This window comes from Callorhinus ursinus, unplaced genomic scaffold (assembly GCF_003265705.2).
Source record: "Callorhinus ursinus isolate GAN/ISIS: 27379988/994484 unplaced genomic scaffold, GSC_fseal_2.0 scaffold7, whole genome shotgun sequence".
Lineage (NCBI taxonomy): Eukaryota > Metazoa > Chordata > Mammalia > Carnivora > Otariidae > Callorhinus > Callorhinus ursinus.
This window is the reverse complement of record NW_027397069.1, coordinates 51,040,779-51,067,576: the sequence shown is the minus strand read 5'-3', so window position 1 is coordinate 51,067,576 and position 26,798 is coordinate 51,040,779. Positions and strand designations below refer to the sequence as shown.

General features: G+C 44.0%; 2 protein-coding genes across 6 annotated transcripts in view; one reads left to right on the top strand and one right to left on the bottom strand.

Annotated features, from left to right (window-relative positions):
- ERICH6B (glutamate rich 6B) overlaps window positions 1-6,856 on the top strand; it is a 56,265-nt gene extending 49,409 nt beyond the window's left edge. The window contains exons 9-12 of one of the 2 annotated variants that reach the window (XM_073894524.1): window positions 151-236; window positions 409-561; window positions 2,481-2,706; window positions 5,152-6,856. In XM_073894524.1, coding sequence (XP_073750625.1) covers window positions 151-236; window positions 409-561; window positions 2,481-2,706; window positions 5,152-5,364 — 678 coding nt within the window. In that variant the 3' untranslated portion in view covers window positions 5,365-6,856. The remainder of the gene's footprint in view (window positions 1-150; window positions 237-408; window positions 562-2,480; window positions 2,707-5,151) is intronic. The other variant, XM_025874845.2, reaches the window with a different exon arrangement.
- Window positions 6,857-9,681: 2,825 nt separating this feature from the next.
- Window positions 9,682-26,798, bottom strand: part of COG3 (component of oligomeric golgi complex 3) — a 66,137-nt gene continuing 49,020 nt past the window's right edge. For 3 of the 4 annotated variants that reach the window (XM_025874856.2, XM_073894522.1, XM_025874857.2), the window contains 6 exons: window positions 25,380-25,468; window positions 25,136-25,270; window positions 19,683-19,758; window positions 15,259-15,386; window positions 14,119-14,217; window positions 9,682-11,674 (listed from right to left, as the gene is read on the bottom strand). In XM_025874856.2, the coding sequence (XP_025730641.1) occupies window positions 11,645-11,674; window positions 14,119-14,217; window positions 15,259-15,386; window positions 19,683-19,758; window positions 25,136-25,270; window positions 25,380-25,468 (557 nt within the window). In that variant the 3' untranslated portion in view covers window positions 9,682-11,644. Of the gene's footprint in view, window positions 11,675-14,118; window positions 14,218-15,258; window positions 15,387-19,682; window positions 19,759-25,135; window positions 25,271-25,379; window positions 25,469-26,798 lie in introns of those variants that run through there. The other variant, XR_012378801.1, reaches the window with a different exon arrangement.

Genomic DNA, 26,798 nt, shown 5'->3' with positions numbered 1-26,798 from the left:
AGTGATGGGTGGGGTAGTGATGGGTGGAGTGGCAGTGTGGGTGTTCGGAGAGTAAACCCATCCCGAGCACTCTAGTGACAACAGCATACTCTGAATTGGGACAATCAGCCCCTGTGCACTCTTTATAATAAGCTCATCTTTTCTTCCCAGGTGCATCACCATGATGTAAAATTAACTCTCTACCCCAGTGAGACTGTCTTCCAAATCCTCTTTCCTGATGGATCAGGCCAGATACAGTATCCACTGAAGCCCAGGGACGCTCACATTGACACATATTGACACATAGGGCACCTCAAAAGTGGGTGGGTCAGGGCTGGGGTGTGGGTTTTCCTGAGGCCCGCATCCTCTGCAGGGCTCTGCCTTTCCCAGGGACCCCAAGGAGCTGCGTGTGCCTTAACTGTCTTCCAGCTACCCGTCAGGAAACCTGGCTATGCTCATCCTCAGTACAAAACAGAGAGAGTTCACATACATCATTCTGGAAGACAGTGAAGAAGGGTGTGTCCAGGCCCTTATCAACAACTCTGGCCATGCCACCTTCTATGATGAAAACAGAGAAATCTGGTAAGTTTGGGTTGTGAGTCCCAAACACCCTTCCCCAGGGAAAGGCAATGTGGTGAAGGGCTGATTCCCCAGTCCGCACAGCACTCCTCCCTCACTGGGTTAGGTCTCTCTCTCCCTCATTCACTTGTGAATTTCTTTCTCTGACCCACACATGTTGCACATGGAGAGATGGGTATCATGGTGGCAGCAAGGCAGGTCCCTGACCTCAGGGAAGGCACTCTGTCCTTGTCGCCATTGCTTCCCCAAGGGTGAAAGAGCAATCAGAGACTCACGGTGACCATTTCTCCTGGCTCCAAGTTCTCTACACTTGCTGAGAGTCAAGTTGAGAATTACCTGAGAAAGACCCAGTGCCCCTCTGTCCCAGGTGCCTCAGAGAGCAGGGTGTGGTCAGGGCTTTGGAGACACGTGTATTGTGCACAAAAACCAAACTTCTAAATATTTTGTGATCGCTGAACTTAGTTCTTAAGTTCCCATTTCTGGCCATGGTGGAAAACTTCATCTTACCAAATCAAGGTAATCTGGCCACTTCAAAATCTTTCTCCATCTTTTTGGGGGTAAGTATTCCTTTTCCTTTCTTTTTTTTTTTTTTCCAAGATTTCCCCCTTCCCTTCCCTACTAAGTGGTCATGGAGTGGGAAATGCCTACCATCTTGCATCAACTTTATACTTCCTTTCTTCTTGATTGTCAAAAACAGATTTTTGCTTTTAATTCAAAAAAAATATTTTGACTCTGCCAGCCTTGGTTTTTAAGAATATTTTCTTTCTTTCTTTCTTTCTTTTTTTTTTTAAGATTTGTTTATTTGAGAGTAGTGGGGGAGGGTTGGGTGGGACAGAGGAAGAACAAGTCTTAAGCAGCAGGGCTTGATCCCACAACCCTGAGCCCACGACCTGAAACAAAGAGTCAGGCACTTAACCAACTGTGCCACCCAAGCACCCCTTAAGAATATTTTCTTAAATATTTTTGTTTTATTATTTTTCTGTGTTTTTTGTTTTTTCTTTAATTTTTTTTTCATTTTTTTTTTCTTTGAGCTTTTAAAACACTATTTCCTCCTTGACAACTTTGTTCTCAGAGCTATCTGCCCTGCCCTGAGGACCTTTTGTATAGAAACATGTCTGAAAGGTGCAGGAAGCACCAGGTAGCAAGCGGAGGCAAGAAACTCAGCCAATTCTCTCAAATAGTATCGCTACATTCTGTGGGGCCTCTTCTCCATAATGACACTTACTTTTAGGGCCAGAAGAGACCTTAGGGAAATCTAGGAACTACTTTTATTTTCTTGACAAAGGAACTTAGAGGATATAAGGGACTTACCGAGAGTCATACATAAAATTACAGGCGAAAGAGGCGCCTGGGTGGCTCAGTCAGTTACGCATCTGCCTTCGGCTCAGGTCATAATCCCGGGGTCCCGGGATCGAGCCCTACATCAGGCTCCTGCTCAGCAGGGAGTCTGCTTCTCCCTCTGCCTCTGCCCCTCCCCCTGCTTGCACGCACGCACTCTCTCTCTCTCAAATAAATAAATCTTTAAAAAAAATTATGGGCCAAAAGTTTTACGACATTGGACTTAGCCTAAAATAAAGCACTTAAAAAAATTTCTCAAATAAGGTATACAAGAGATACCCCATCTTACCCCTGAATCTCAACCCATCAAAAACCAAGGGGAAGAATGATGCTCCAACTGGGGAAGGGCTGACCCCCACCTTCCAGATGCCCCTTCTGTCGGCCTGGTGTGGGGCCCGGAGATCTACGTGCTTTAAAAGCTTCCCAGGTGTTTGTGCAGGTCAGCGGGGGTGGGAACCCAGGCCAGGAGGAAAGAGAAAGGGAAGGAGGCAGGGACGGGGGCAGGCCCACATTCACCCCAGGGAAGGCTCTGCCCCTTGCACACAGGCCAAGCCCCGTGCTTGTCTGATCCTTTCTCGGTCTAGGTTGAGCCTGAGCCAAAACCTGGGCTACTACTTCCCCAAAGGCAAACACCAGAAGGCCTGGAACTGGTGGGATCTGAGCCTCCACGTCCATGCGCCCCCTTTCCAGTCCATCTCCTTGAAAATCAACCGGTACATCAAGGTACAAATAAGGAGCCAGGATAAGATCGCTTTCTGCTTCAGCCACCAAAAGAAGCACATCTGCTTAAACCTGGGCACCAAGTACAAGGTAAGGTCTCAACTCCCTCTGCCAGGCAGGTGCCCACTGGGCCATGCCACGGGCCTCTCTCTGGGCCATGTTCTGCATCACTGCTACCCAGAGAGAGACACGGCCACCTTCGTTGACCTGACGGTTGACAGAGGCATTCATTTACCGTCCGAGCACCTCGAGACCCTGAGCACCTCGAGATGTGGAGCTGAGGAAACAGCCTCTAAGAGCCCAGCCGCAAGCCAGGCCAAACAAGCAAAGACGTCAACATACGTTTTCTCACCCAACGCTCACATCAGCCCTGTCAGTAGGCAGGGACAGAAACCCGGGGGAAATCTGTGTCTCCAGGCCTGCCTTTGGTGTCCTCTCCTCTCCTCCCCCAACACACTCATCTCCAAGTAAAGGGGCACCTGGAAGTTCAGGGGGGCTCTGCCTGGGCCCGGCAAGAAAGTAGCAAAGGTGTGTTCACGTCCTAGGGCTGCCATGACTAATGACTGCAACCTGGCTGGCTTAAAACAGAAGCTCTCACAGCTCTGGAGGCTAGAAATCTGAACTCCAGGTGTCAGCAGGGCCACACTCCCTCCAAAGGGCTCTGGGGAGAACCCTTCCTTGCCTCTCCCAGCTTCCAGGGGCCCTAGGCGTCCGTTGGCTGGTGGCGGCGGCGCTCTGACCTTCTACCTTCACACAGCTTCTTCTCTGTGCCTCCGTGTGTCCAGTGTCCCCCTCCTTTCTCTTATAAGGACACCAGACAGCGGATTTAGGGCCCACCCTATGTCCAGGATGACCTCATCCTGAGATCCTTTGCTTAATTACATCTGCAAAAACCCTCTCTTCAACCCCCTACCAATGGGGAGTCTGCACCTGGGAGTTCTGACTGTGAGTGGGCAAGAAGGTGGGCTCCTGAGACCCTTCCCTAGGCCCAGAGTTCAGAAGAGGAATAGGGTGTCCTTGGCCCCCCGCTGAGACCCACACAAGACCCTGCTCCTGCTCTGGCTCCTCTTTCACATTCATGGAAGGCTCTGTTTACAGACCCACCAGAGAGGCATTCGAGGTCTCTGAAAGTAGGACAGACGACAGATGACAGACAGACAGACATGTTTCCTGGGAGGTGAGCAGAGAAGTAGGTTGATGGAGGAAGCAACCAAACAGCAGACTCAGGCAAAATTACACCATATGAAATTCTGGGAAGGAGAGGAGGGAACGTGCTAGGTTTAGCTTGCCCAGGACGGAGGTGTTTTCCAGGACATAGGACTCTGAGTGCTCAAACTGGGAAAGCTGCAAGCAGATCTGGACAGCTGGTCCCCTGGCCTGGCAAGGCCTGCCATTTTAGATCCCGAATAATCACGTCCCAACCTCCTTACCTACCTACCCCGGATTTCCCAGAGCAGCCAACCCAGTAGAGAGGAGGCATGAACGTACACGGTACCATCCGCTGGTCACCCCCTGCACAGTGGTGACGAGCTAAGGGAGCAGCTGGGGGTAGAGAGGGTACGAGGACCCGGGCCCCTGGCCTTTGGATGACAGTGGGGTCCCACCGATGGAGGGGGCCAGGAAAGGAAGCCAGTGGCCAGGAAGGGCAGGTGAGGGCTGGTACAGGCAAAAACCCCAGGAGGCCTGGCAGCCCCAGGAGCTGGGCCAATGCAAGGGGGGGTGGGGAGGTGGTGGCAAATGAAGCAAATAGCACACATGTGACTGACTAGCCAGCAGGTCCACCGAGGCCGGGCAGCCAGGGCACCCTAGGAAGAACATACTAGCCCCTCCACTTCCCCTGCGATACCAGGCCCACCTCATGCACTTTCTGTACCCATTATTGTCTGTAAAGTGGACACCACCTTGTTGTAAGGCTTAAATAAGATACTTGGGTGAAAGCATTTCAGAAGCTGGATACCTCACCGAAATAGAACATTCTGGTATGATCCTTCATTATTTCTCCCTCCAGGAGACCCTTTGCTCAGCCTCTGTAGGCTACAAACCAAGGCAGAAGTCGGCCTAGACATGGCTTCCCTGGGGCAGTGCCTCATCCCAGCAAAACCCAGACACACTCCAGGGGAGGCCGAGCTGGAAGTGGGACTGACAGGCAGACACTGGACAGCTTCCTGGCTGTGGTAGAGCTCCAGTCTCCCCAACCCTGCTCCCATGGTGCGAATTCATGGGGAGGAGCCAGACACCCCTAGAAAGACACAGCCTTTGCAAGGCAGGCCACACAAGGGCCCAGGAGGGGGTAACCCCCACTGGTGTGGGGTCAGGCTTGAGGGTGGCCTCAGCCCGCGTCTCTGTAGCTGTATGGGCACAGGCCCGGGCCAAATGGGGGAAGCGTTGCTGGTGACAAGGCTAGGAGCTCAGATTTGCCCCGGAGTGAGTTTCCAGGGGAGACCTGGTCCTGGTCCAAGGGGCCTAATCCTGGGGTGGAAAGCATGGTGTCTGGACAGCATTTCTCCTCACCTAGCCTTCTGTGAATTCCCATAGTTCATAACCCAGGAGGTGCTGAGTGAAATGAAGCAGAAGGCCATCCTAGAGGTAGAATTTGGTTCAACAGCTCGGAAGATGCAGGTCCTCCTGGGGAAAATGAGTAGAATCCTGAATTTCCTGACCATCCCTGATTTGGAAAACTTCATAGAGGCTGCCGGGATCTTGCCAACCGACAACCTGGAGCGGAAGGAGAACTCTTACCTCCAATAGTAGGGCAGTCACCACATTGTGCCAGGGCCTTCTCCAGCCACCGTGGACTGTCTCGGGAGAGTTATCATGAGTGCCAAGGAAAACCCCAGAGCCCTATGTATGTCTCTTGAGAGTTGATTTGTCATTTGGAACTTATCACAGCTCCTTGGTTTGAAAAAAGAATCTGTGGCTGGGCACAGAAAAACCCTCACCTGACAGCATGAGGAGCAGGCTGCTTCTGTGGGCAATACCCGTCAACCCCTGTCCTGCGTGCCCCACTGGTCACTTGAATGCAGTCCTTTTGCAGCCCTCCTGTACTTGGGTTGACTCAGGACACAGACGGTCTCAAAGCGTACCTCTGCCCGTTGTTGGCTATGCGACCTTGGGCAAGTAGCTTTATGCCTCAGTTTCCTTGTCAGTCAAATGGGTCTAGATATCCCCAGAGGTTCGCACTAACCCTAACGTCATCACAAACACCCCTCTCCCACCCCTGCCAAGGCAGAGGGAGACCCAGACAGCGAACCAACGTCAGATTGCTGCAGGTCCCCTAACCCAGGAGTCAGTCGGGAGCCTGAAGGGACACACATTCAAACCCCCTCCACTAGCTGGGACACTTCTGCTCACTGGTAACAGTCACTAATTCAAGTAGGTAAAGCAAAATGGGAAATGAGTCATCTGGACGGAAGGTGCAGTGGGTCTCAGAAAAGGATCAGAGCATGGGAAGCCCCCAGAAGCCAGAGGACTTCCGTTCTCATCTCTGTGACAGTCTTCTTGTCCTGAATGTCTATGCACCTCACTTCATGGGGCTCTGCCTCCCGATCTCTCTCAAAAGCCACCAGAGGTCTCTGATTGGCCTGGCTTGATCAGGAGGCCACTCTTGGTCCAGCCTCACGTGGTAGGGAGGGTGGGGTAATGTCTTGATGCCCGTGCACAGGGATGGGCGGGAGTTTCTAGAAAAGGGGGACTCAGGAGCTGGGCAGCCCCCTACAGTGTGCCTCTTCTACATCCCGGGACACGGCCACTTCCCGGGATGACCTCCACTGCAGCCTAAACCAAGCCGGGATAGGAAACCCCTTCCTCCCAGCCAGCCTGGCAACTGGACATTCCCTGCCATGACAATGACACCGGAGCCCCCCCTTCGTGGCCCTGCCCCCTTGCTGATCTCACATGGCCTGCCAGCAACCTTCACCGAAGTCATCATGGCCCCGAGCCACGACAGCCCAGCAGCTGAGGCAGCACTGGAGGTGGAGGTGGGCAGTGGGGGGCGGACGCAGTCACGCCCACTATTTGCCACACCTTGCTGGCCGAGGGTACCCTCAGGTAGAACAACAGTCCCTGTGGCGCAAGGCAATGAGCCCTAAATGACACAGACGACCGCTAGAGCAGCCTCCCCCTCCCAAGCCCACGTCAGAGTCTCAGTGGGCCCTGTTCGGTCCGCACTTGTGCCGAGTGCCTAGAAGCCCTTTTTTCTTACCCGCCACGAGAAGCAGAAGCTTCCAAGTTGGTCTCAGCAACAAGTTCCCCCCAGGCTTGTGGCTGGCTCAGAGCCAGCGCTCACGTCTCCTCCAGGACTGAAGGACCAGCCAGCCCTGGCTCGGGGTCCTGGCACCACGGCGTGCTCGCTGCGCGAACTTGGGCACCGTGGTGAGCCCCTGTGTCCTCCCCTGGCATAGGAGGGCCATCCTGGACCTCTCCTCCCAGAGTTACACACTAGGGGTTAAAGTAGCGTCAATAAAGCACTGCGCTCCGAGCTTGCTGAGCGGGCTCTCATGACCATCAGCCCGCTCCCCTCCCTGGGAGTCCTCCTGGCATGAACCTGAAATCGTTCTTCCACTCACGCGGAGCTTGTCAATAGGCGGCTGCGCAGAGGTGTTCTGTTTGGTCAGCCCCGTTTGAAAATCGTGTTGCCGACATTTAAAGGCCCAGGCATTTCACATAGAGGCTTGGAGTTCCAGGTCCCCTGGGAACCGCGGCTCTGTGCCAGGGCCGCCAGAGACTGGACAGAATCACACAGGGATCAGGGACTGTTCTCACAAGGGAAAGCCAATCACCTCACAGCTCGGGAAGGAAATAAAGCCGCCAACCAGATGGCCAGGAACTGCACAGATCTAGATTCCCGCCCACCCCCCCAACTCCGTACGTTTGCTGGAGGCCCCACACTGGGTGCCGTCCACAGCAGAAACTTACTGTCAGGCTTCCGGAGCCTGGAGGTCCGAGATGCCGCGAGGGGAGCGTGTGTTCCGGGCCCCGCCCACTTCTGGTGGGTCCTGGGCTTGAGGCAGACCTCGCCTGGCCTTCACCCTGTGTGTCTCTTGAGTCACAGGCCCCCTTTTTATATGGACACCAGTCACATTGGAGAGGGTATGGCCTCACCTTGACTAATTACATCTGCAACCACCGATTTCCAAATAAGGTCACACTTCCAGGCCCTGGGGGTTAGGACACCAACACAGGAATGTGGGGGGTGGGGACGCGTAATTCAACCTGTAACACCCTCTGCCTCCCATCCTGGGCCCTTCCCAGGGCCTCACCTTCCTGAAGGGACAAATTCTGACTGACCACCATTCTATCTTCAATGACTTGGCAGGAAAAGGTGCTTCTCCTGGAAAGAGGCTGTTTATGAATACCAACCTGTTCAGTTACACACCAGGGTTCACTGATGAGTAACAATCGGTGACTGCCCCAAGGCAAATGGAGCCTCCTGCAGTGCCCACAAAATTACTAATGAATTCGGTAACTAATTAGGCTATGCAACAAATACACACTGAGCTTCCGCCATGTGCTCAAGGTGCCCCTGGGGGGGTTAGGCTGGGGCTCAGAGAAGCAAGCGATAGCAAAACAAAGCAACTGTGGCTTTGTGAAAGGAGCACAGCAGAGTCCCCTGGGTGAGAGGGAAGGGGTCACGGAATGAAGAGTGGGGGTGAGGGTGCGGGCTGGGAGTACCCAGGAGGGAACGAACAACCTGGAAGAGCCCCCACCAGCACCAAGGCCCAGGATGGAACCGTGGCCCGCTGATGGGGCGGGGGGAGGTTCACTGGAGTGCTGGGGAGCCACCAACTTCCTACCTTGGATAGCAGGAGAACTCACTACAGAGCCCCCCACACTGCCACAGTGGCCATGTAGAAGTAAAAAGAGAATCGGGACCGTTCTCACAAGGGAAAGCCAACCACCTCACAGCTGATTCCTACCAGCAATAGGAGGCCCCTTCCCCTACCCCCACCCCCGCCGTGCCGTGCAGTGTACCTCCAGCACCCTACAAAGCCTAAGTTTGCACCCGCTGGCAAAGGAGAAATGTTCTCTGGGTCCAGCTCAAGTCTCCAAGGAGGGCCCAAAAAGGTGGATTTGGAGCCACGAGGCCGTAAATTGGTAACTGGCGCAGAGACCGTCCTCCCGAGCCTGCCCGAGATGAACGCGGTTGTGGTGACGCTCAGTCCAGGACCTGCCACAGCAGAGTCCACACCAACTCCTTCTGCGTTCAAGAAATATCTACATCGGTGATACTTCCTGCGCTTATCCCTCTGCTTCTCCAGCCTCTGGTCTGTCCCCGCCCGGTGACAAAGCCCTTTCCTGCCCAAGTGAGACAGTGACAAAGCCTGGCGCGTGCACTCACGGACCCGGACCGACGCGGACCGACCCGGAGGGTGAGCCGTGAGGAGCCGAGGCCAGACGCACAGATGCGTGGGGGCTCCACGGGCCGTCGGAGGGCGGACAAGCTGGGGGACGAGCGGCCACGGGGAGAGAAGTGCTCCAGAGAGGAAGCAATGAAGTTCCTCCTTTCTGAGAAGCAACATTCTCTCACCAACGCACCGAGGTTTCTCTACTGAACGGCCCCCTTTTAAAAACGAAGGTTGACTATTCTTTCTTGCAAGGTAATATATAGCAGAAGAGAATTTAAAGATATGGGATTGTTAAGCCAGGGTGAAAATACAAAATCGTTTTTATTGCTACTTCCATAACATTAAATTTCAACACAACTCTGTGTGCTGACAGTACTCGGGAAATTGGCAGTTTTGCAAACAAAGAAAAATTATCTTTCAACTAACGGAGCATAAAGAGGCTTCAAAAATGTCTTCCCACAATAATCATCTTACCAAAAAAATCCACACAGTACAAGTAAAAACGGGGAAATGTGAACAGACTGGTGGAGTGTAACAATGTCCATATCCTGCTTATGATAATGTATTCTACTTTCGCAAGATGTTACCCCTGGGAGAAATCAGGGGAAAGGTACAGAGGGTCTCCCTGTATTCTTACAACCGCATGTGAATCACAAGCTAGCTCAATAAAAATTTCAATTAAAAAATTATTTTTAAAAAGAATCCATACACACAACAGACATGTGGAGGACAAAGTAGGAAGCAAAAATCTTTATTTTTTAAAAAATTCACATTTATTAAAAACAGCAATTTCTAGCCAAATAATATAAAGCATTTTAAATTATTTGAAAGTATATACATGTTTTGTATAAGTAAACACTTGAAACTGTACAGATTTTAAACAAATATTCATTTAGCCAACAAGTTGGATCACTATCACCTACTCAGCACTTTGTAAGATCAGCACTTTGTAAGATCAGCACTTTGTAAGATGTTTGAGTGTTTCAGAAAGAAAAGATTCAAAACACAGGAACGAGTGCCACCAAATATTTTTATCCTTAAGAATGCAGCCTGCTCTGTACATCCAATTAAATCAGTCACAGTACTGTACAATAATCATGCCCTCATTTCTTTGGAAAGGCTATTAAAAAAATCAAATGTACATATAATACAGAAAACAGGCTATTTTACAGTTTATTTCACTGAACATGTATTTAAAATAGTAAGTAGAAGTAAATACAGTCTTCCTGATTCATTCATTTCATGTCAAAGAATGAATATGGACCCTCTTCCCTTCTACCTTCCCAAAATAGACTATTAAGCTCTCTCAAGCCACATTCGTCACCAATTTAAATGGAGCTGAGAAACAAGTAACCTGTTTAAAGTGACAGACATCAGGATATATAACCTATCTACACACTGCAAGAGGCTGCTGCAAGGGCACGGGTCCTGCAGAATGAGGTCCGCTGGCTACATTCCAGAACCCTCTTCATTGTTCCATCTCTGGATAGTGTTTGAGTAACTCAAAAATTCCTTCTGGACCAAAAAGCAGCTTATGTGAGGTGAAACCAATCCACTCAGGAAACAGTTTTTTGTGGGCAAACTCATAGATGTGCGTAATTTATCTGATGATTCCCTGATACAATACGGTAGATTTTAAGGGGTGGACCATCTTCATCCTCCTCGTCTTTGTTAGTAAAATGTATCCTGCTGAGACAGGGCTAGAGCCCCACAATGCTGGTACACAGCACAGCCAATGAACGAATATACGGGACATGAAAGTGTTCACTGTTCCTAGAATTACTAAAACCGAAGGCAGTGTACAGAAAGCTGGTTAAACCCTAACCTTCCTGCAGGAGATACACTATTGAGCAGGCTGCCTCCTCTCCCTTACGGGCCAGATTTAAGACACCTTAATTGGTGCCTCCCACTCACAAACACGGACTATTGTACCATGAAGATTCTCATTAAAGATGCCGCACACATCTATTATGAGGAGGCTCCAGCCCCTGTGTTTGAACGTTCTGCACCTAAGCAATTCAAGGAGTACACACGCTGGGACCTTACACGGGCTCCTTGCACCTTGAAACTACCTCACATCAAACACACAGAAAGAGAACACTCCAAATTCCCAGGAAAGCAGAATGTGTTCTCAGATGCACCCAATCTACTCCAAACGAAACTTCAAAGTGATAGGAGAAACATTACATTAAATAGAGTGCAGAAATAAGATTTCTGGAAGTAAAAAAGAGCCGCTGTGGAATCTTTGTGGCTCAAAGTGTTGCAGTGTTTCACGCTTTAACAAACCCTCCTCGTAGAAGCTTTCTAATTAACAGTACTTCTGTAAAGTTCTTCGCACTACTTATTGTAACCTAGTTTCATTGCACATCTTTTGCTAAGAACCATTTATTTCCCTGTGTGCCCACCATAGCTACCTCTAAAAAACTCACATTCTTGTGACCTTTTCAAGAAGGCAGTTCTCACGCTCCTAGATTAGTCTTTGGCATTTTGATGTTTTTAAAAGGGAAACACCAATCTTCCAAACACTTTGCTTGCATTTCATTCTGCAGTCAGCACTGAGCAGCACGCCTGTGTGGTTCTCGGGGACACTCCCACATCCGGTTCCTCGGCGTCCTGCAGGCTGCCAGACTTCCCAGCCCGCTCGGTCCGCACAGACACTGACGTGCACAGCCCGGCTGGCCCGGTTATTTAGAAACGGACAGTAGGAGGTTCAGCTGAAAAGAAAAGTGAAAGGCTATGTTAGTTCTGCCGTGGAATACCGATCCTCAAACACAGAATGACAGAAAAAGTCTAAGATTTTTAAGAAGCCAAATGGACACAGCTGGACCTGCAATGCTGGTGTGATTCGTGAAGCGGCCGCTGGGCGGCGGGCTTTGTGGCAGGTCTGGGACGGGGTCACACTCTTATCACCGAATCGAGGCCCTCAACTTATTTAGAATCCAATGAAAATGACAGGAGAGGGGAAAAAAAAAAAAAAACACCTACCTACCAACCCTGACAAGGGATAGAAATAGATCTAAATTATCAATTTCACCTTTCTCTGTGCAGAGTGTGCTGTGGGAAGAACCGTGTGTAAGCGGAATTCCTTGAATGACCATTTTAAAGGCATAAGAACAGGCGTGAGGAGTCAATTTCAGCTCACACGCTAACTCTGACTGAGCCCTAGAGCACCCTGCCCACTCTGTAGAGGAGGGCGGGACACGGAGCCGGCCCCCAGGAGAAGCGGAGAAACTCACCATGGGACAGGGTAGGGAACTGCAGTCTCCAAAAGGCCAATCTGGCACCCGAGCCCTAGATGACATGTGGTTAAATGAACCTGGCAGTGAACCCTTCATCCTACCGTGTCCACCGCCTCCCCACATGTGTGCCCAAACACTGGGCTTTCTTTCCTTTCGTGACTGAGCACCCCCACCCCCATGCACCTAACAAAGCCTCCATCGTCCAACTGTTCCTGAGATTCCATCCCCCCTTTGCTACTCCAGGACATTTTTCCAGCATCAATTTTTCCCTCTCTCTGGATCCTCCTCATGAATATAAAAACATGCATTTTCCCCTATCTTTAAAAGGAAGAAAAAAAAAAAAAAGGAAAGATAACCCAATAACAAATAAAAGTTATTTATAGGACAAAGGAAGGAAAGGGCTGGAGGGGACTGAAAGGGAAGCAAGACACCTCCAATTCTACCTTGTTCTAGAATTCTGACTTGAGAACCAGGTTAATACTTTATATAATAAAAAAACAAAATTAAATCAAAATGATGGGGAAAAAAAATCTCTAAACACTTAAACAAACCTAACTATATATCAAGTTAGTGGTATAATCACATAGAATATAATTACTTCAAGTGAGTTATAAAAAAAAAGTATTTTAACTACAATCCTGGAACCACAGACACATCTTTTTAAAATATGACCCATCTATCCATACAAAGGAATATATAAAACCATAAAAAGAATAAAGTTCTGATACATGGAAGAGCCTTAAAAACATTCTGATAAGAGAAAGACGCCAGTCATAAAAGGCCATGTATTGTATGATTCATTTTATTTTTTTTAAAGATTTTATTTATTTGACAGAGAGACAGCGGGGAGTGAGAGAGAGAGAAGCAGCTTCCCATGGAGTAGAGAGCCCAATGCGGGGCTCGATCCCAGGCAGACGCTTAACTGACTGAGCCACCCAGGCACCCCTGTATGATTCCATTTAATGAAATATCCAGGATGGACAAATCCACAGAGACAAAAAGTAAATTATAGAAGATGGAGGAATGGGGATTCTGCTAATGGCTATGCGGTTTCTTCTGGGGGGACATGAAAATGTTCTGGAATTAGATGGTGGTGAATTTGCACAACTTAGTGAATATACTAAAAACCAATGAACTGTCCACTTTAAAAGAGTAAATTTTATGGCATATGAGTTCTATCTCAATAAAAAAAAAAAAAGACCCCATTTACCTTCCAGCTACATCTTTTCTCTCCCAATGTGGTAAAACTCCCAAAAGACTCACCCATACTCACTGCCTCCAGTCCCTTCTCCAATTCTCCACCCTCTTTGATCAGGCTCCCATACCTTACTACTCTCTCCCACACCCTCCAGTCCTTACATATATAAAACTCCTAAGCGATACCAAACTTAAAACCAGAAATAAAATACCCACCATAGCACCAGCCTACTCCTAATACATAATATGTGCTCAGTAAAAACTTGCTGGCTGAACTGAATACATGAATGATAAATACAGACCTAGCTCTGTATTCAGTTTTTCAAACTTAGGAAGAAGACAGAAAACAGAAACATTTCTAACATCAAATCCCTAAAGTAACTTTTTTTCATGTGAAATGTGGGCCTCTTATCATGCATACTGCAAGTAAAGTTATTCAGCATCATAAACACCATTATTTGAACTTTTCACAAATAGTTCATTCATGTTAAACACAGCAATTTTCAGTATCAGAAAGGATTTAAAAAAGCAATTAAAAATTATAAAGTCATCTCTAAAAATCTGACACAGCAATTCAAAGTTTGAATTATTGCTCATCAGAATAAAATTATGTACAATTTTTAAAATTAAAATTAAAAACATGGTTATTCAAAGACATTACCTACTCAAGTAAAATAACGAAGAGGAATAAAAGTAACAAGGATCTTCAGATGATGGATTACCTGTTCCATAGAAGGACAAGCAATGATCTGGACATCTTCAGGGCTAAACTCTTCCTTTAACAAAACATGGAACTTCTGGAAGATTTGCTGAATATTATTCTTAGAAAGAAGAGGCAATCCCATTAAATGAGTCATTAGAAACATATGTGGTCATCTTAAACATGAAGCATTAAGACTGTTAAATCTTTTTTTAAGTTTTCATTTAAATTCCAGTTAGTTAACATAGTGTGTTATATTAGTTTCAGGTGCACAGTATAGTTATTTAGTACTTCCATACATTACCCTGTGCTAATCACAACAAGTGCACTCCTTAATCCCCAACACCAATTTCACCCATCCCCCCACCCACTGCCCCTCTGGTAACCATCCGTTTATTCTCTATAGTTAAGAGTCTGTTTCTTAGTTTGCCTCTCTCTCTCTCTAAGAATGTTAAATCTTAATGATATTTGCCAAACAAGTGGAGGAAATGCATCTTTCATTGGATTACCAAAGACATATAATTTACACTTAATAATTCACATGCTAGTACAACCCAACTAAGCCTTATCAGATAATACTTCCTGGAAAAGCTAAACTCTATAAGCCCTGTCCCCCCAGAGAATAGTAAGAGCCTTCAGGAGCAATTTCTTACACAAAAGATAATAAAGTTCCCAGACGCATAAAACGTACTTTAAAAATCCACCAATGCCTTTGGTAAAGATGTGAGCTCAACACAGAGCTGGAAGTTATGAGCACTAAATTTGCTCTGACATTTAATCCCTTGGCAGCCACTGCAAGCCATTTATTTCCACTACTCACCAGTAAAATGAAGCATAATTCCTGAAATGCCGCTTTCTCAAGTATTGGGCCACATTCAATGGTAGGGTCTGATGACTTATTTATTTACTAATTTGTACTTTAAGGTCAAAATTACCTTGCTGCCAAAGGTAACATAAAGAACTTAAGACAAAGGCAGGGGTGGATATAATCAGGCCAGTGCTGGCTTTGTAAGGCTCCCAAGAATTACAGTGATTATTAACCAACTTTACTAGAACAGTATACCAACACTTTTAAATGTCTACAGGAAGAAGAAAATGGTAGACAAGGCAAGAAAACCTGAAGAGACTGGACAACATTCAAATGACATATCACGATACTCACCCTAACAGGTTTAAACAAGATGAACTCTGTGTCTTTATTGGATAAGTACAATGACATGCTTCTCAATGTCAGAGGCAGCTTCGCTTTTATTGTCTTGTAGGCACTTGCTACAAGGTCACTGACCTTTGCTGGAAAGAATTAACCTCATTAGTGTTACAAAGAAAAAGAGAAGAAACACTTCCATTTTCATCCAGAGGGGAATAAAGGGAGAGAAAAAAGCGACAGAAGAAAGGACTCTATTTCCCCCAAAATTTTCTTTCACTTTTCCTGTTTACCAAGTTTAATCACAAGCCCTATAAATATTCATTATCTCCTACATACAAAATTCTACTCCCGAAGGCTAAGGCAGTAAAAGAACTCCTCCAACGCCCTTCAGGACATTCATAGGGGCTATACTATGATGCCTTTGGAATTCAGAGATAGTTAAGTTAAAATAAAAAATTATTTGCAGAGAGACACCAGTAAGAATTACTTCATTATGAATGAGCTTACTTATTTACAGAACGGACTCACAGCAAGAGATGCTCTCTTGGCTTGTGAGATCATTCTGAAAACATCCACACATATTTAACAGTAACTAAAAATCCATCTGTTACATTCTTTTTTTTTTTAAGATTTTATTTATTAATTTGAGAGAGAGAGAGAGCGCGCGCACCTGCGTGAGGGGAAGAGCAGAAGGGGAGGGAGAAGGACAAGCAGACTCTGCACCTGAGTATGGAGCCCAACACAGGGCTCTATCCCAGGACCCTGAGATCATGACCTGAGCTGAGATCATGACCTAGGGGAAACCAAGATCAGACACTCAACTGACTGAGCCACCCAGGTGCCCCCATCTGTTATAATCTTATGCTGTATTATCAGAAAGGCTACAGAATTCCAGAAAACTGTAACTGAAACAATTATGTAGCCTAAGTGTAGTGTCTGAAAAGAAGTACAAATGGAAAAGAAGAGCAGTAATCTTTATGAGGTCATTTAAAAGAGGAAACTACCTAGAAAGGTATGAAGAAAAAGACTAATAATTTCAAAGACATTCAAACTTCACTCATAATTTAAGAAATGTATATTAAAACAACTGAGATATTTTCAGATTGGTAAAAATTACTAAGACTGTGAATATCCACATTTGGTAAGGGTATGCAGAAACAGGCCTTCTCATCCACTGCCGTGGGGAATATAAACTGGGCAATGTCTAGCAAAACTGAAAATACACATATATTCTATTGCTTAACACCGCCACTGCTAGAAATTTACCTTATGGATATACTAATAAAATACCAAGATACGTGTATACAGGGACATTTATTGAAGACTGGATGGGGAAGAAAAACCTAAAAATACTTTTAACTATTAACAGAATCATTAAAGAAATTATGACAGAGTGATGCATTCCATGCATCATTAAAGAGAATGCATAGAGCTGGATATGCCAGTACAGAAAGGGCTCCAAGACACAGAATAAGTTTAAAAAAAAAAAAAGGGCAAAGAATATGGTATAATCTTATTTGTACAGTATTTCTCAAGTCCAGATATGCTAGTACATATATAACAATTGGGGGAAAGAGACTATTAATAGTGGCTACCTTTGAGAGGACTGGTTTGAAGATGAAAAATAGAATTACTTTTCATTTTATACTTTGTCACAGCCCAAATTTTGTACTATATTAAAAACTTTTTTTTTTAATTGAGAAGGGTTGTGGTATCAACGCTCTCAAGAAGAAAACAATCCAGGAATTGCTTATTTTTTCATAAAATAGATGAAAGCTCCTTTAGGGCACTTAATTCCATGGGCTCTGGTTCTATCCTAACACACAGAGTAAATTAACAAATTGGCACCCCAATTTACAACTCAATCTCCTCTGAGTTTATCATGAAATGATCCCCAGGAACCTAATTAAGACTGCATGAACCCGTCACCTTGGGTTTCTAGGGCCCTAGACGAGTCCCTAGATTGTTCTTGATGCTCCCAGCCAAAGGCCCAAACATCCCTGACATTTCAGTGTAGGTCTCTTGTACTACAGATGAAGAAAAAGCAACTCCACAGCTCTGCGCGGCTACATGGGACAGAAGATAGAACAGCTAAGTGAACTGGAGTGCCACTGCTCTGTCTGCCAAGACCTCCTCCCTTAAAAGACAGAGAATGGGTTAATGACAAAGCAGCAAGCCCCACTGCAATCCGTCCTGTCGTCAGCTTCCTTTCATCCACTCCTGCTTTAGACGACTGTGCTCTGTGCTCCTAACGCTGCAGAGCACAGCACGCCTAACACTGCAAGCTCCACTCAGACTTCACTGGAGAAAATGACAGCCCATTTTGAGTGAAAGAGGATCTTTCCAAAGAGGAAAGAAAAATACGGTTATTATGCATCAAGCCCCTGGGCTTAGCTGTATTAAATACGCCTATGCCTGTTTGTTGGTTTCTACCTATTTTAAGAAAGATTTATTGCACCCAAGAGTTTTATTTACATAAACATTCAAAATAAAATCAGCTCCTATTTCTAAATAAGCCCTATAAAACACTGAAACCTTGACCCAAAGTCCCAATTAATCCACAGGTGGTCAGAATTCCTTCTAGAATTGTGCTGAGTTATGGAGTAACAAGTCTGCTCCTGACTGTGAGGGGTCAGAACAGGTGGCTACTACCACAGCCAGCTATGATTAGAATTTCCAGCATTGTGGCACCTGAGTGACTCAGGGCCCTGAGATCAAGCCCTGCGTCGGGCTCCATGTGGAGCCTGCTCAGGATTCTCTCTCCCTCTCCTCCTGCCCCTCCCCACCCCCACGCTTTCATGCTCTCTCTCTAAAAATAAATAAATAAAATAAATTTTAAAAAGAATTTCCAGTGTTATCAATAAAAGAAACTGATTTTCTGTCTTCTGACAGAATGTACTACTGCATCAAGTATGATCTCTGTCCTTTGGTAAGATGATGAAGATTTCAATCTCACACGATACAAAGGTTTAAAATAATGAAGACAGTAAAATATTTACTGTCTCCAACACAGGTAAACAAAAGACCAAAAGCAGTCAAAAAGTTCATATGCAATAAAGCAAATCAATGCAAACCTATACTGATATCATCAAAGTTCATATGACAGATTTTTGAAATAAAATCCTATCTTCCATTCAAATACAACTGATAATTCTGTACACTTACAAATCCTCCTGAGATGCACAGCTACTCTTTTAGCTTCTCAGTTCTAGTTCAACTTCAAATTAACCTGAGCCATTATTAAGAGTAACTGAAAATTTTTAGAATGCCCTCAATTCTTCTCCCCAAAAGAAAAAATACCTGACAAATATATCATTCTTTCTTTTTTTTTTATTTTAAAATATTTTACTTATTTATTTGACAGCAAGAGAGACAGCGAGAGAGGGAATGCAAGCAGGGGGGAGTGGGAGAGGGGAGAGGCAGGCCTCCCGCTGAGCAGGGAGCCTGACGTGGGACCCGATCCCAGGACCCCAGGATCATGACCTGAGCCGAAGGCAGATGCTTAACGACTGAGCCACCTAGGTGCCCCATATCATTCTTTCAATACGGAAAACCAATCATATTAAAAACCTAACGCTAGATTAGGTGCCTGTAGACAGTCAATTTTTTATGGATGCTAAACCTGAATTTGGATCTCACTTTCAACTAAAAGCTGCCCTACCAACTTGGATACAGCTTCTCCATAATTAAAACATGATTCTTTTACCATTTTGACCCTTTAGGTTCCAAAAGATCTCTTTCCTGATGTGGGCCAGGGACCAGCCAGAAATACTAATCCTCCAAAATGATTTATTCTGGCTTAATGGCAATTTAAAATGCCATAAAATGAACCAAAAGTAGCCTACAAAGTTGTGATTCTAAATGTCCGAGGTCTATTGCTAAAGATAAAAAAAAAAGAAAAAAAAACCTCTGGCACAAAAAAATTTACATTTAGGAAAGAGTAAAACTGGGAACATCTCAAGCATGTCTGCCAACTCCCCACTTAACACCACAATTTTTATAATTTTTTTGAACACTCTAAAAATGTTAACAAACTGAGGATGTAACTTACATAAAACGTGAAACAAAATAATGACCAACATCCTTCATTTAATACTTGGGAACAGTAGCATTCCCTCCCTATTAGCAGATGACCAAAAACAGTACTTTCATCAAAGCTCTAATACAATGAAAAGCAGGTGTACAGAAACAAAGTGTTTCCATCTAAGCCCCGTTTATTTTTAACTCTGTATTTTTTCTTTTTAATTATTGTTTCCTTGGAATGCTTTTTGAAATGCAAGTAGTGCTGGCCCATTAAGACAACTGTCAGCTCCAAACTGCACCTTGGATCAACACAAACCACAGAAGTAGGAAACCAACTCCAAGCTGTCAGAGACTATATAAATGCAAATTAATCAACATCCTAATAAAAGAAATCCCTGATAGTAAAATGTGAATACCTGGCTGTGCCCAAGGCTGCTGTGAAAGAGTATACTTGGGTCCTCCCTGACTGGCCATCGTCTTTAATGCTGAAACCTGTTAGACAAGACAAAAAGAAACACGTTCCTTTTCATTTCACATCTCTCCAAGGACACACACCATCATCTGAACCTATTAAAACATAATGCTAGTCAAATGTGCAATCCTAAAAAAACGCATCATAACTCACAATCCTTCCAACTAATAACATATTTTAGCAAAACTTCTTTTGTGATTTCAAGGCATCTGCTGTCTTGCAAAAAACACCACCAATGTCCTGAGGTATTCTGCCTGAAACGTTTTAGAGAAGACAAAACTGGGGACCTAGGAAAAATACGCAGACAAAACAGGTCCCTTTTTAAGTGGACTGTTATGTCAACATTAAATTATTATTGTATGCTGTTAGAAAAATGTCACCCCAGCAGGACAAATCTCCTTTACATACCTAGAGATTCTTTTTATTATATTTCAGGCAGAGAGAATGTTATGAAAACAAGATTTTCAAACAGCATCAAAAGGCACACTTGACCAACCAGTGCTACAGGTAGACTCAGATGCCCACCTTTTATTCATCTCCCTTTCATTCCTCAGCCATCAGTACAGAGAAGCAAACAAAAAGAAGTATATCTGGTTGCTTGGACAAGTCTGTTCTTAAGATGTTCTCAAGATGGCAAATCATGGTGGGGTAGTTGGTAACTAACTAAGGTGTAGCTGGGGAAGGTGAAGGACAGAAACTGCATAAAACATTTTTTAAATGGATTGTTAGGTGCCAAAGGTCCCAACTGTGACCTTGGCCTCACTAGATAGTCTCATTAGAAAAATTTAAGAACCAACACTTTCGATTAAAGAAGGTCATAAAAATATTTAGGCAGAAGACGGGCACAGACAGAATACAGTGTTAAGTAAGCTCACATTCCTGGACTACTCTAGGCCTTTGCTCATGTTGCCATGTGTATAAAATCACCCCTTTCGTATTGTCTATCCCTCTTGATAGCTTTACTTTGTATTGTGAGATGCAGTTTTTAAAAACAAATCATGCATATGATTATAGATTAGACAATGCTAAAAGAAAAACATGTTCATTTAGTATGTATTATCCAAAGTATTTTCCAACATAAATATATAAACATACTAATGTGTCTACATTTACAAAAATAGGAACACAGTGTTCTGACATCTTTTTTCCCCACCTAACTCTAAATTCTGGACATTTTTCTGTGTCCAAGGGGGGTTATGTTTTATTAGTAATGGTTGCCCATTATTCCACTGATTGTTCCAGGACTTAACCAATATCAGAATGATATATATGCTGTACGTTTAGGCTGTATTAATTATTTTTACATTAAGAACAAAGACAAACTTACATATTCATCTCTATTTACTAGCTACGTAACATACTTACCTTTAAGTCAAACTGCAAGGAGCATTTTCTTCAAGTTTTCCCCAATTAGCCCTATCTTTTTCAAAAACCCTATGAGCTAAAATATGTTATTAGTTCAAAAACACCCCGAGTCTTCAGGCTCAAAAGTACCACTGTCTCATGATGACATTGCTGTACACTTCATGTTTATGTATTTTCTATCCTGATTTCCCATTAAAGTCCTTGAGAACAAAAATTAAATTTATAGGTCAAATTCTTTTACATGCACTACAATCAAGAAAAAACTTAAATTTATAGTGTTGCTGAGGAAATTAACAACACTTCAGAGGGAATATTAAGAATAAACTTGTAGGGCACCTGGGTGGCTCAGCTGGTTAAGCGTCCAACTCTTGATTTTCGGTTCAGGTCATGTCAGGGTTGTGAGACAGAGCCCTGGGCCTGCTTGAGATTCTCTCTCTCCCTCTCCCTCCACTCCTCCCCACCCCCAACCCAAATAAACTCACAATACTTCAGTAAATTGCTCGGGAAAAAATGAATATTGCTAAATACAAGTCTTGAGTTTTTCAGCATAAACTGGTCCCACCAGGGGGGAACACTTTTAGCTTAGTCATAAACTTGAAATGTACTTCCTTTAAAATGCTTCATTCAGATTTTTTGTTAAAGCAAAACCTGCACTTCAAATTTGTCGTATTTTCCTATAGCATTTCTGCAGCATTTAAAGTACTATTACATGCATGATCTTCTTTTGGGCCTCATAACAACCTTAAGTTGGGAAGAGGGGTACAGTAGCTATCTCTGCTGTAGAGATTAGAAAAGCAAGGCTTGGAGAATCTACCTTGCTACCATTTTACTCAGGAGGTGGCAAAGTGGGGCTAGAGCTCAGCTTTCCTGAGTCAAAATTCTATGCTCTTTCTACCACACCCATGACCAGTCCAACCCCTACTTCAGGGTTTGTTTCAAGCAACAATCAATATAATGAAATTCTAAAACAATAGAAAGTATCAACAGTTTTTCGGGTGCCTGGGTGGCTCAGTCAGCATCTGCCTTTGGCTCAGTTCATGATCCCAGGGTCCTGAGATCAAGTCCCGCATTGGGCTTCCTGCTCGGCAGGGAGTCTGCTTCTCCTTCTCCTACTCCCCCTGCTTGTGCTCTCACTCTGTCAAATTAATAAATAAAATCTTTAAAAAAAAAAAAAGAAAAGAAAGTATCAACAGTTTTTGAGTTTACAGAAGATATTTGATCCAAATTATTTTTGTATGAACTTCTACCCCCAACACTTAGAACAGTATTATACTCCCTAGGGTCAAATACTTAGAGAAAAGGTTATTTTTCAAGGAGCAGGAAACAGGACGAGAGAGCATATATATTCTTCTAGAATTTATTTTATTTTTCTGAAGAAACTTCATTAATTGTACCAAAAAATCAGGGAAGATGTTTACACTAGTCAGATTAAGTTTGTAGAAATGATTGTCTTGTGTATATTGGGTCACTTTGTGTAACTTTAGTGTCTCCAACTTGAAATGAAGATGTTTTACTTACTCTAGGTGCCAGGGGTATAATGAGAATTAATGAAAACAAGGCATCTCAACAAGGAGAGTCCAGGAAGGAGCTACATAACCAAAAGGCCAATTTACAGCAGGTAAAAAGGGACTAAAATCACACCCCGAGTCTTTAGGCTCAAAAACAACTCTTCAGACAGCCTAAGAATGTTCTCTACACTCACACAGTTTGTTTTATTATGCAAATCCACATATATTTAAAAAAATGAGCCCAAACTGTTCTCAGCTGAGAACATTTGTTGATGAGGCTTATATCCAAATGTTAAAATACTGAGACCTACAAGCATACATCCAAATCGAAGATGAAAAACTGTTCCCTTTCTGCACCTATGGATGCTGCTTCTCTTGCAATCATTTATCAAGGTACAATCACGGGCTGCCTTATAAGATGCCAACTATACTAAAAGAGGCACAAGATTCTGCACTTGCAGATTTACCTTTAAAGAAAATCATTTTAAAGTTTTAAAATCATTTATTCTGTCTCTGCTATTCAGAATACTAGTAACATACACCAGATAATAAGTGAAAAATGGCTTGGTCCACAAATTCTAACAAGCAATGTCTTAATCACATTATCTGTGTGAACTCCAGTGCTTACGCCGTATGCGCCGTGGATGTGTGTGCGTCTTTGTCTCTGACTCACTCTACTCCAACAGGATGGGGGAAGGGACTGAATTTGGAATAAAGAGAATGTAAAAGGGATGCTCAGTCATCTAAGCTGCACTATCTACTAAATATTCTGACTGGACTCTGAAGAGCACTTAGGGACCAAGTCTGAAAAAAGAAAATGAGGCAACAGTGAATGATCTGAGCCAAGACAACACAGACTAAGCAGGGGAGACGGGACTGACTTCTCAATGATGTCAAGAGGCAGGGTCTTTCCCTCTCCGATCCCTCAGGGAGGAGTGGTATGAAGAGAGATGCGTGAACAGCTACACAGGAATCCCCGCTGTAGATGTGTAGCACTCCATGGAGAACCATTATATAATTCAGACTTGGAACACATGTTTTGTTTGTTTTTTTTTTAAAGATTTTATTTATTTATTTGACAGAGAGGGAGAGAGCACAAGCAGGGGGAGCGGCAGGCAGAGGGAGAGGGAGCAGCAGGCTTCCTGCTGAGCAGGGAGCCCGATGCGGGGCTCGATCCCAGGACCTGGAACCATGACCTGAGCCGAAGGCAGATGCCCAACTGACTGAGCCACCCAGGCGCCCCGGAATACACGTTTTCTACATATATCTCTAATTTTTTAAAAATGTTCATAGTGTCCAGAGCCTTCCAAAATGCATAATTAGAGTTATAGCAGATTTAGCAGACTTACACTACCATCAATCTGGACAGCTACATCAGTGAGCTTTCATTCTCTTGACTTCTTGACTGTGCTTTTCCAGAAAAACCCTTTAATCCTAGATTTCATTATAATCAACTTGCTTATGTCAGATGATTCATTCTGCAGCTCTGCTATTGCAGAATACTCATCTACAATATTTTCCACCAGCATTAATGTGGATGCTCTCCCAAAAATACATACCACAATCTACAGATTTCCTGTAAGGACAATTTCAGTAAAAACTGTAATAGACTTACCTGTAAATTACAAAGTATCGATAACTTGTGCCATTTTTTAAAAATCAAAACCCAGCAGGAAACCTTTCTACCACCACTCCCCCCTTTTAAATTTATGTGGCAGGGGAAGAAAAACACGCACACACTCCAAATACTTGTTTGAATGGACTAAAACCCCATAAACAAGTACTATATGCCAATGATAAACAAAAGGGTAGTTTAACTACTTTAACATTTCTATATTTGCTTTTTTGGTATTTATTACTATTTTTAAAAACAAGTATCCTCTATCTTTTGAACAAATATCATAGGCTTCAGGCATATTAGTGTTGATGGCCCCAGCAAAAAATTACTAACAGACAATTTGCTCAGCTGTCCCCTGGTCATTTCAGGGATATAACCTGTCTCCCCAGTTAGGGCTTAGGTAAGTAAAGTTGAGAGAAAAGGCTATCATATTTTTCTCCTTTTTATAATGTACCAGTCCGGACAGGCAGTAGAGGCTTAACAAATGAAAGCTCATCTCAAGACTGTTTTTTAAAATTTCAAGACTTTTTAAACATTTTTATGAAGTAAGGTCCTTAGTAACGGTACTTAAGTATTTAAAAAAAAAAAATTAGGCTGAAACAGGAAAGTCAAAATAGCCATGATCTGATTTTTTCATTCCTGGCATTAGCCAGTTGGATGGATGTTAGTGAGGAGAGAATATTTGCCCCTTTTTCTCTTAAAAACTGAAAACTGTGCAAGCATATCTAAAAGTCCAAACCAGAAAGCTTCCATAATAGGAAACACAGTGATTCCCTAGATGGAATCATTAAGATTTGGGCTTATTATTTACTAGCTCCTGCCAGAGTTTTCACTAGAGGGTAATTCAAAAGGAAATCGAAGGAAGAAATGAAAATTACTTTACCAAATATGCACCAAGGTCTATACCTTTGTCAGGAACTCCTCCAGCTGCTCTACAAACAGCTTGGTCTGCTGCTGAATAAACTGCTCACAGGCCGATTTCAGATGACGGTCTACATCTTTTTTAGAGTCAAGATAATGTTCTCTTATCTCAGGCGTACCCTTAAAAAGAAGATGACAATTTCCTCCTGTTTTTATGTGCCTAGAAATTACCAGATACGTAAAGAATGCCATTTATCTCCCACCACCAAGGAAAAAGACTCCTTCTCACCTCCAACAAGAACTCTATCAAGGCATTGTTGCTATTCAGCCTAAAAAATCTTGGAACAGTCATAGGGTTCAGGATTTTAAATGCTGCATCTGTGAAACAAAATTACTCATCCAGTGAACAGGTATGGTTTTAAAAGAAAAGACGAGTTACTGTGTCAGTGTGTTAATATACACCAGTTATCTGTTACCACAAAGCAAGAGCGGTTCCATTTCCACCAACTCACCTCCATGAATGGAAGAAAGTGAGATTAGTGCCAACCATGGCTGTAGTACCCACACACAGTTATTTTCTAGAAGTCAAACTTGAGAAATGACTATTAATCTCAATTATCCACTTACAGAAAAAAAAGATAAATGGTAACTGATACCTTAAAATTTCACTGCTTTACTTTTATGCTGCTAAATAGATTTTTCAGAAAAAAAAATCATATACTTACCCAGCTTCATTTTTTAAGATCCTGGCTGGCACAGAAACTTATTCATTTGAAGCAGAACAAATAAACTAATGTGTCAGCCAGAAAGAAAACACCAAAAGGACATATTTATCCCTTAACCTCCAGACTAACTAGAATCCATGCGAAGTACTGAGGTCTCATTGATGTTCAAATGCAATTAAGATATAATGTTAGTCATGAGAGGTTAGAGGTTTAAAAGTAAAGAGAGCAAATACTTTTAAGTGATAGTCAGAAAAGACCATTTCTTTGCTTTGCCACACTGCAGAAGCAAAGCATGAAATGCTTCCAACCCTGGTTTTTGCAAGTACACACCACAACAGTGCTTAGTGCCTTGACCCTGATCTTACTGAAAAAGATTTATCAGATTCAGTATTGAGAGTAAAGCTTTGTTTCTGCTGTCTTTTCTACAAGATAACCTAAAAGGCTGTCTGTGACAGAATACAGTAGGATTATATAGGCTTTATAATGTTTTAGAGAAAACAGTATTTGCCAAAATTTTAGGGCATTTCATTTTCTCACACTTCAGTGGATCTATATGAGAACTAAGTAAGCAGCAACAAATTATGAATTAGAAATCAGCCTTACTTTGTCCCATCACTTAAATAAAGTTAAGGACTATCAGCCCCTAGCACTCTTCAAGGTTAGAGCACTACTCCCATACCTCACACTGAGACAGAAGGAACTGGTTGGGGGATGGAAGCCTCTGATGAGATAAGCTCTAAAAAACATTATGCATTCTATAAAGGCAAAAGCCAGGAAATCTGGCTACTGTGAAAAAAAAAAAAATCACAGGGGCGCCTAGGTGGCACAGTCAGTTGAGCACCTGACTCTTGGTTACAGCTCAGGTTGTGAGCTCTGGGTCCTGAGGTCAAGACCGAGCCCCTCATTCTCGGGCTCCACACTCAGCAAGGAGTATGCTTGTCCCTCTCCCTCCCCCTCTGCTCTTCCCCTACCCTCTAAGATAA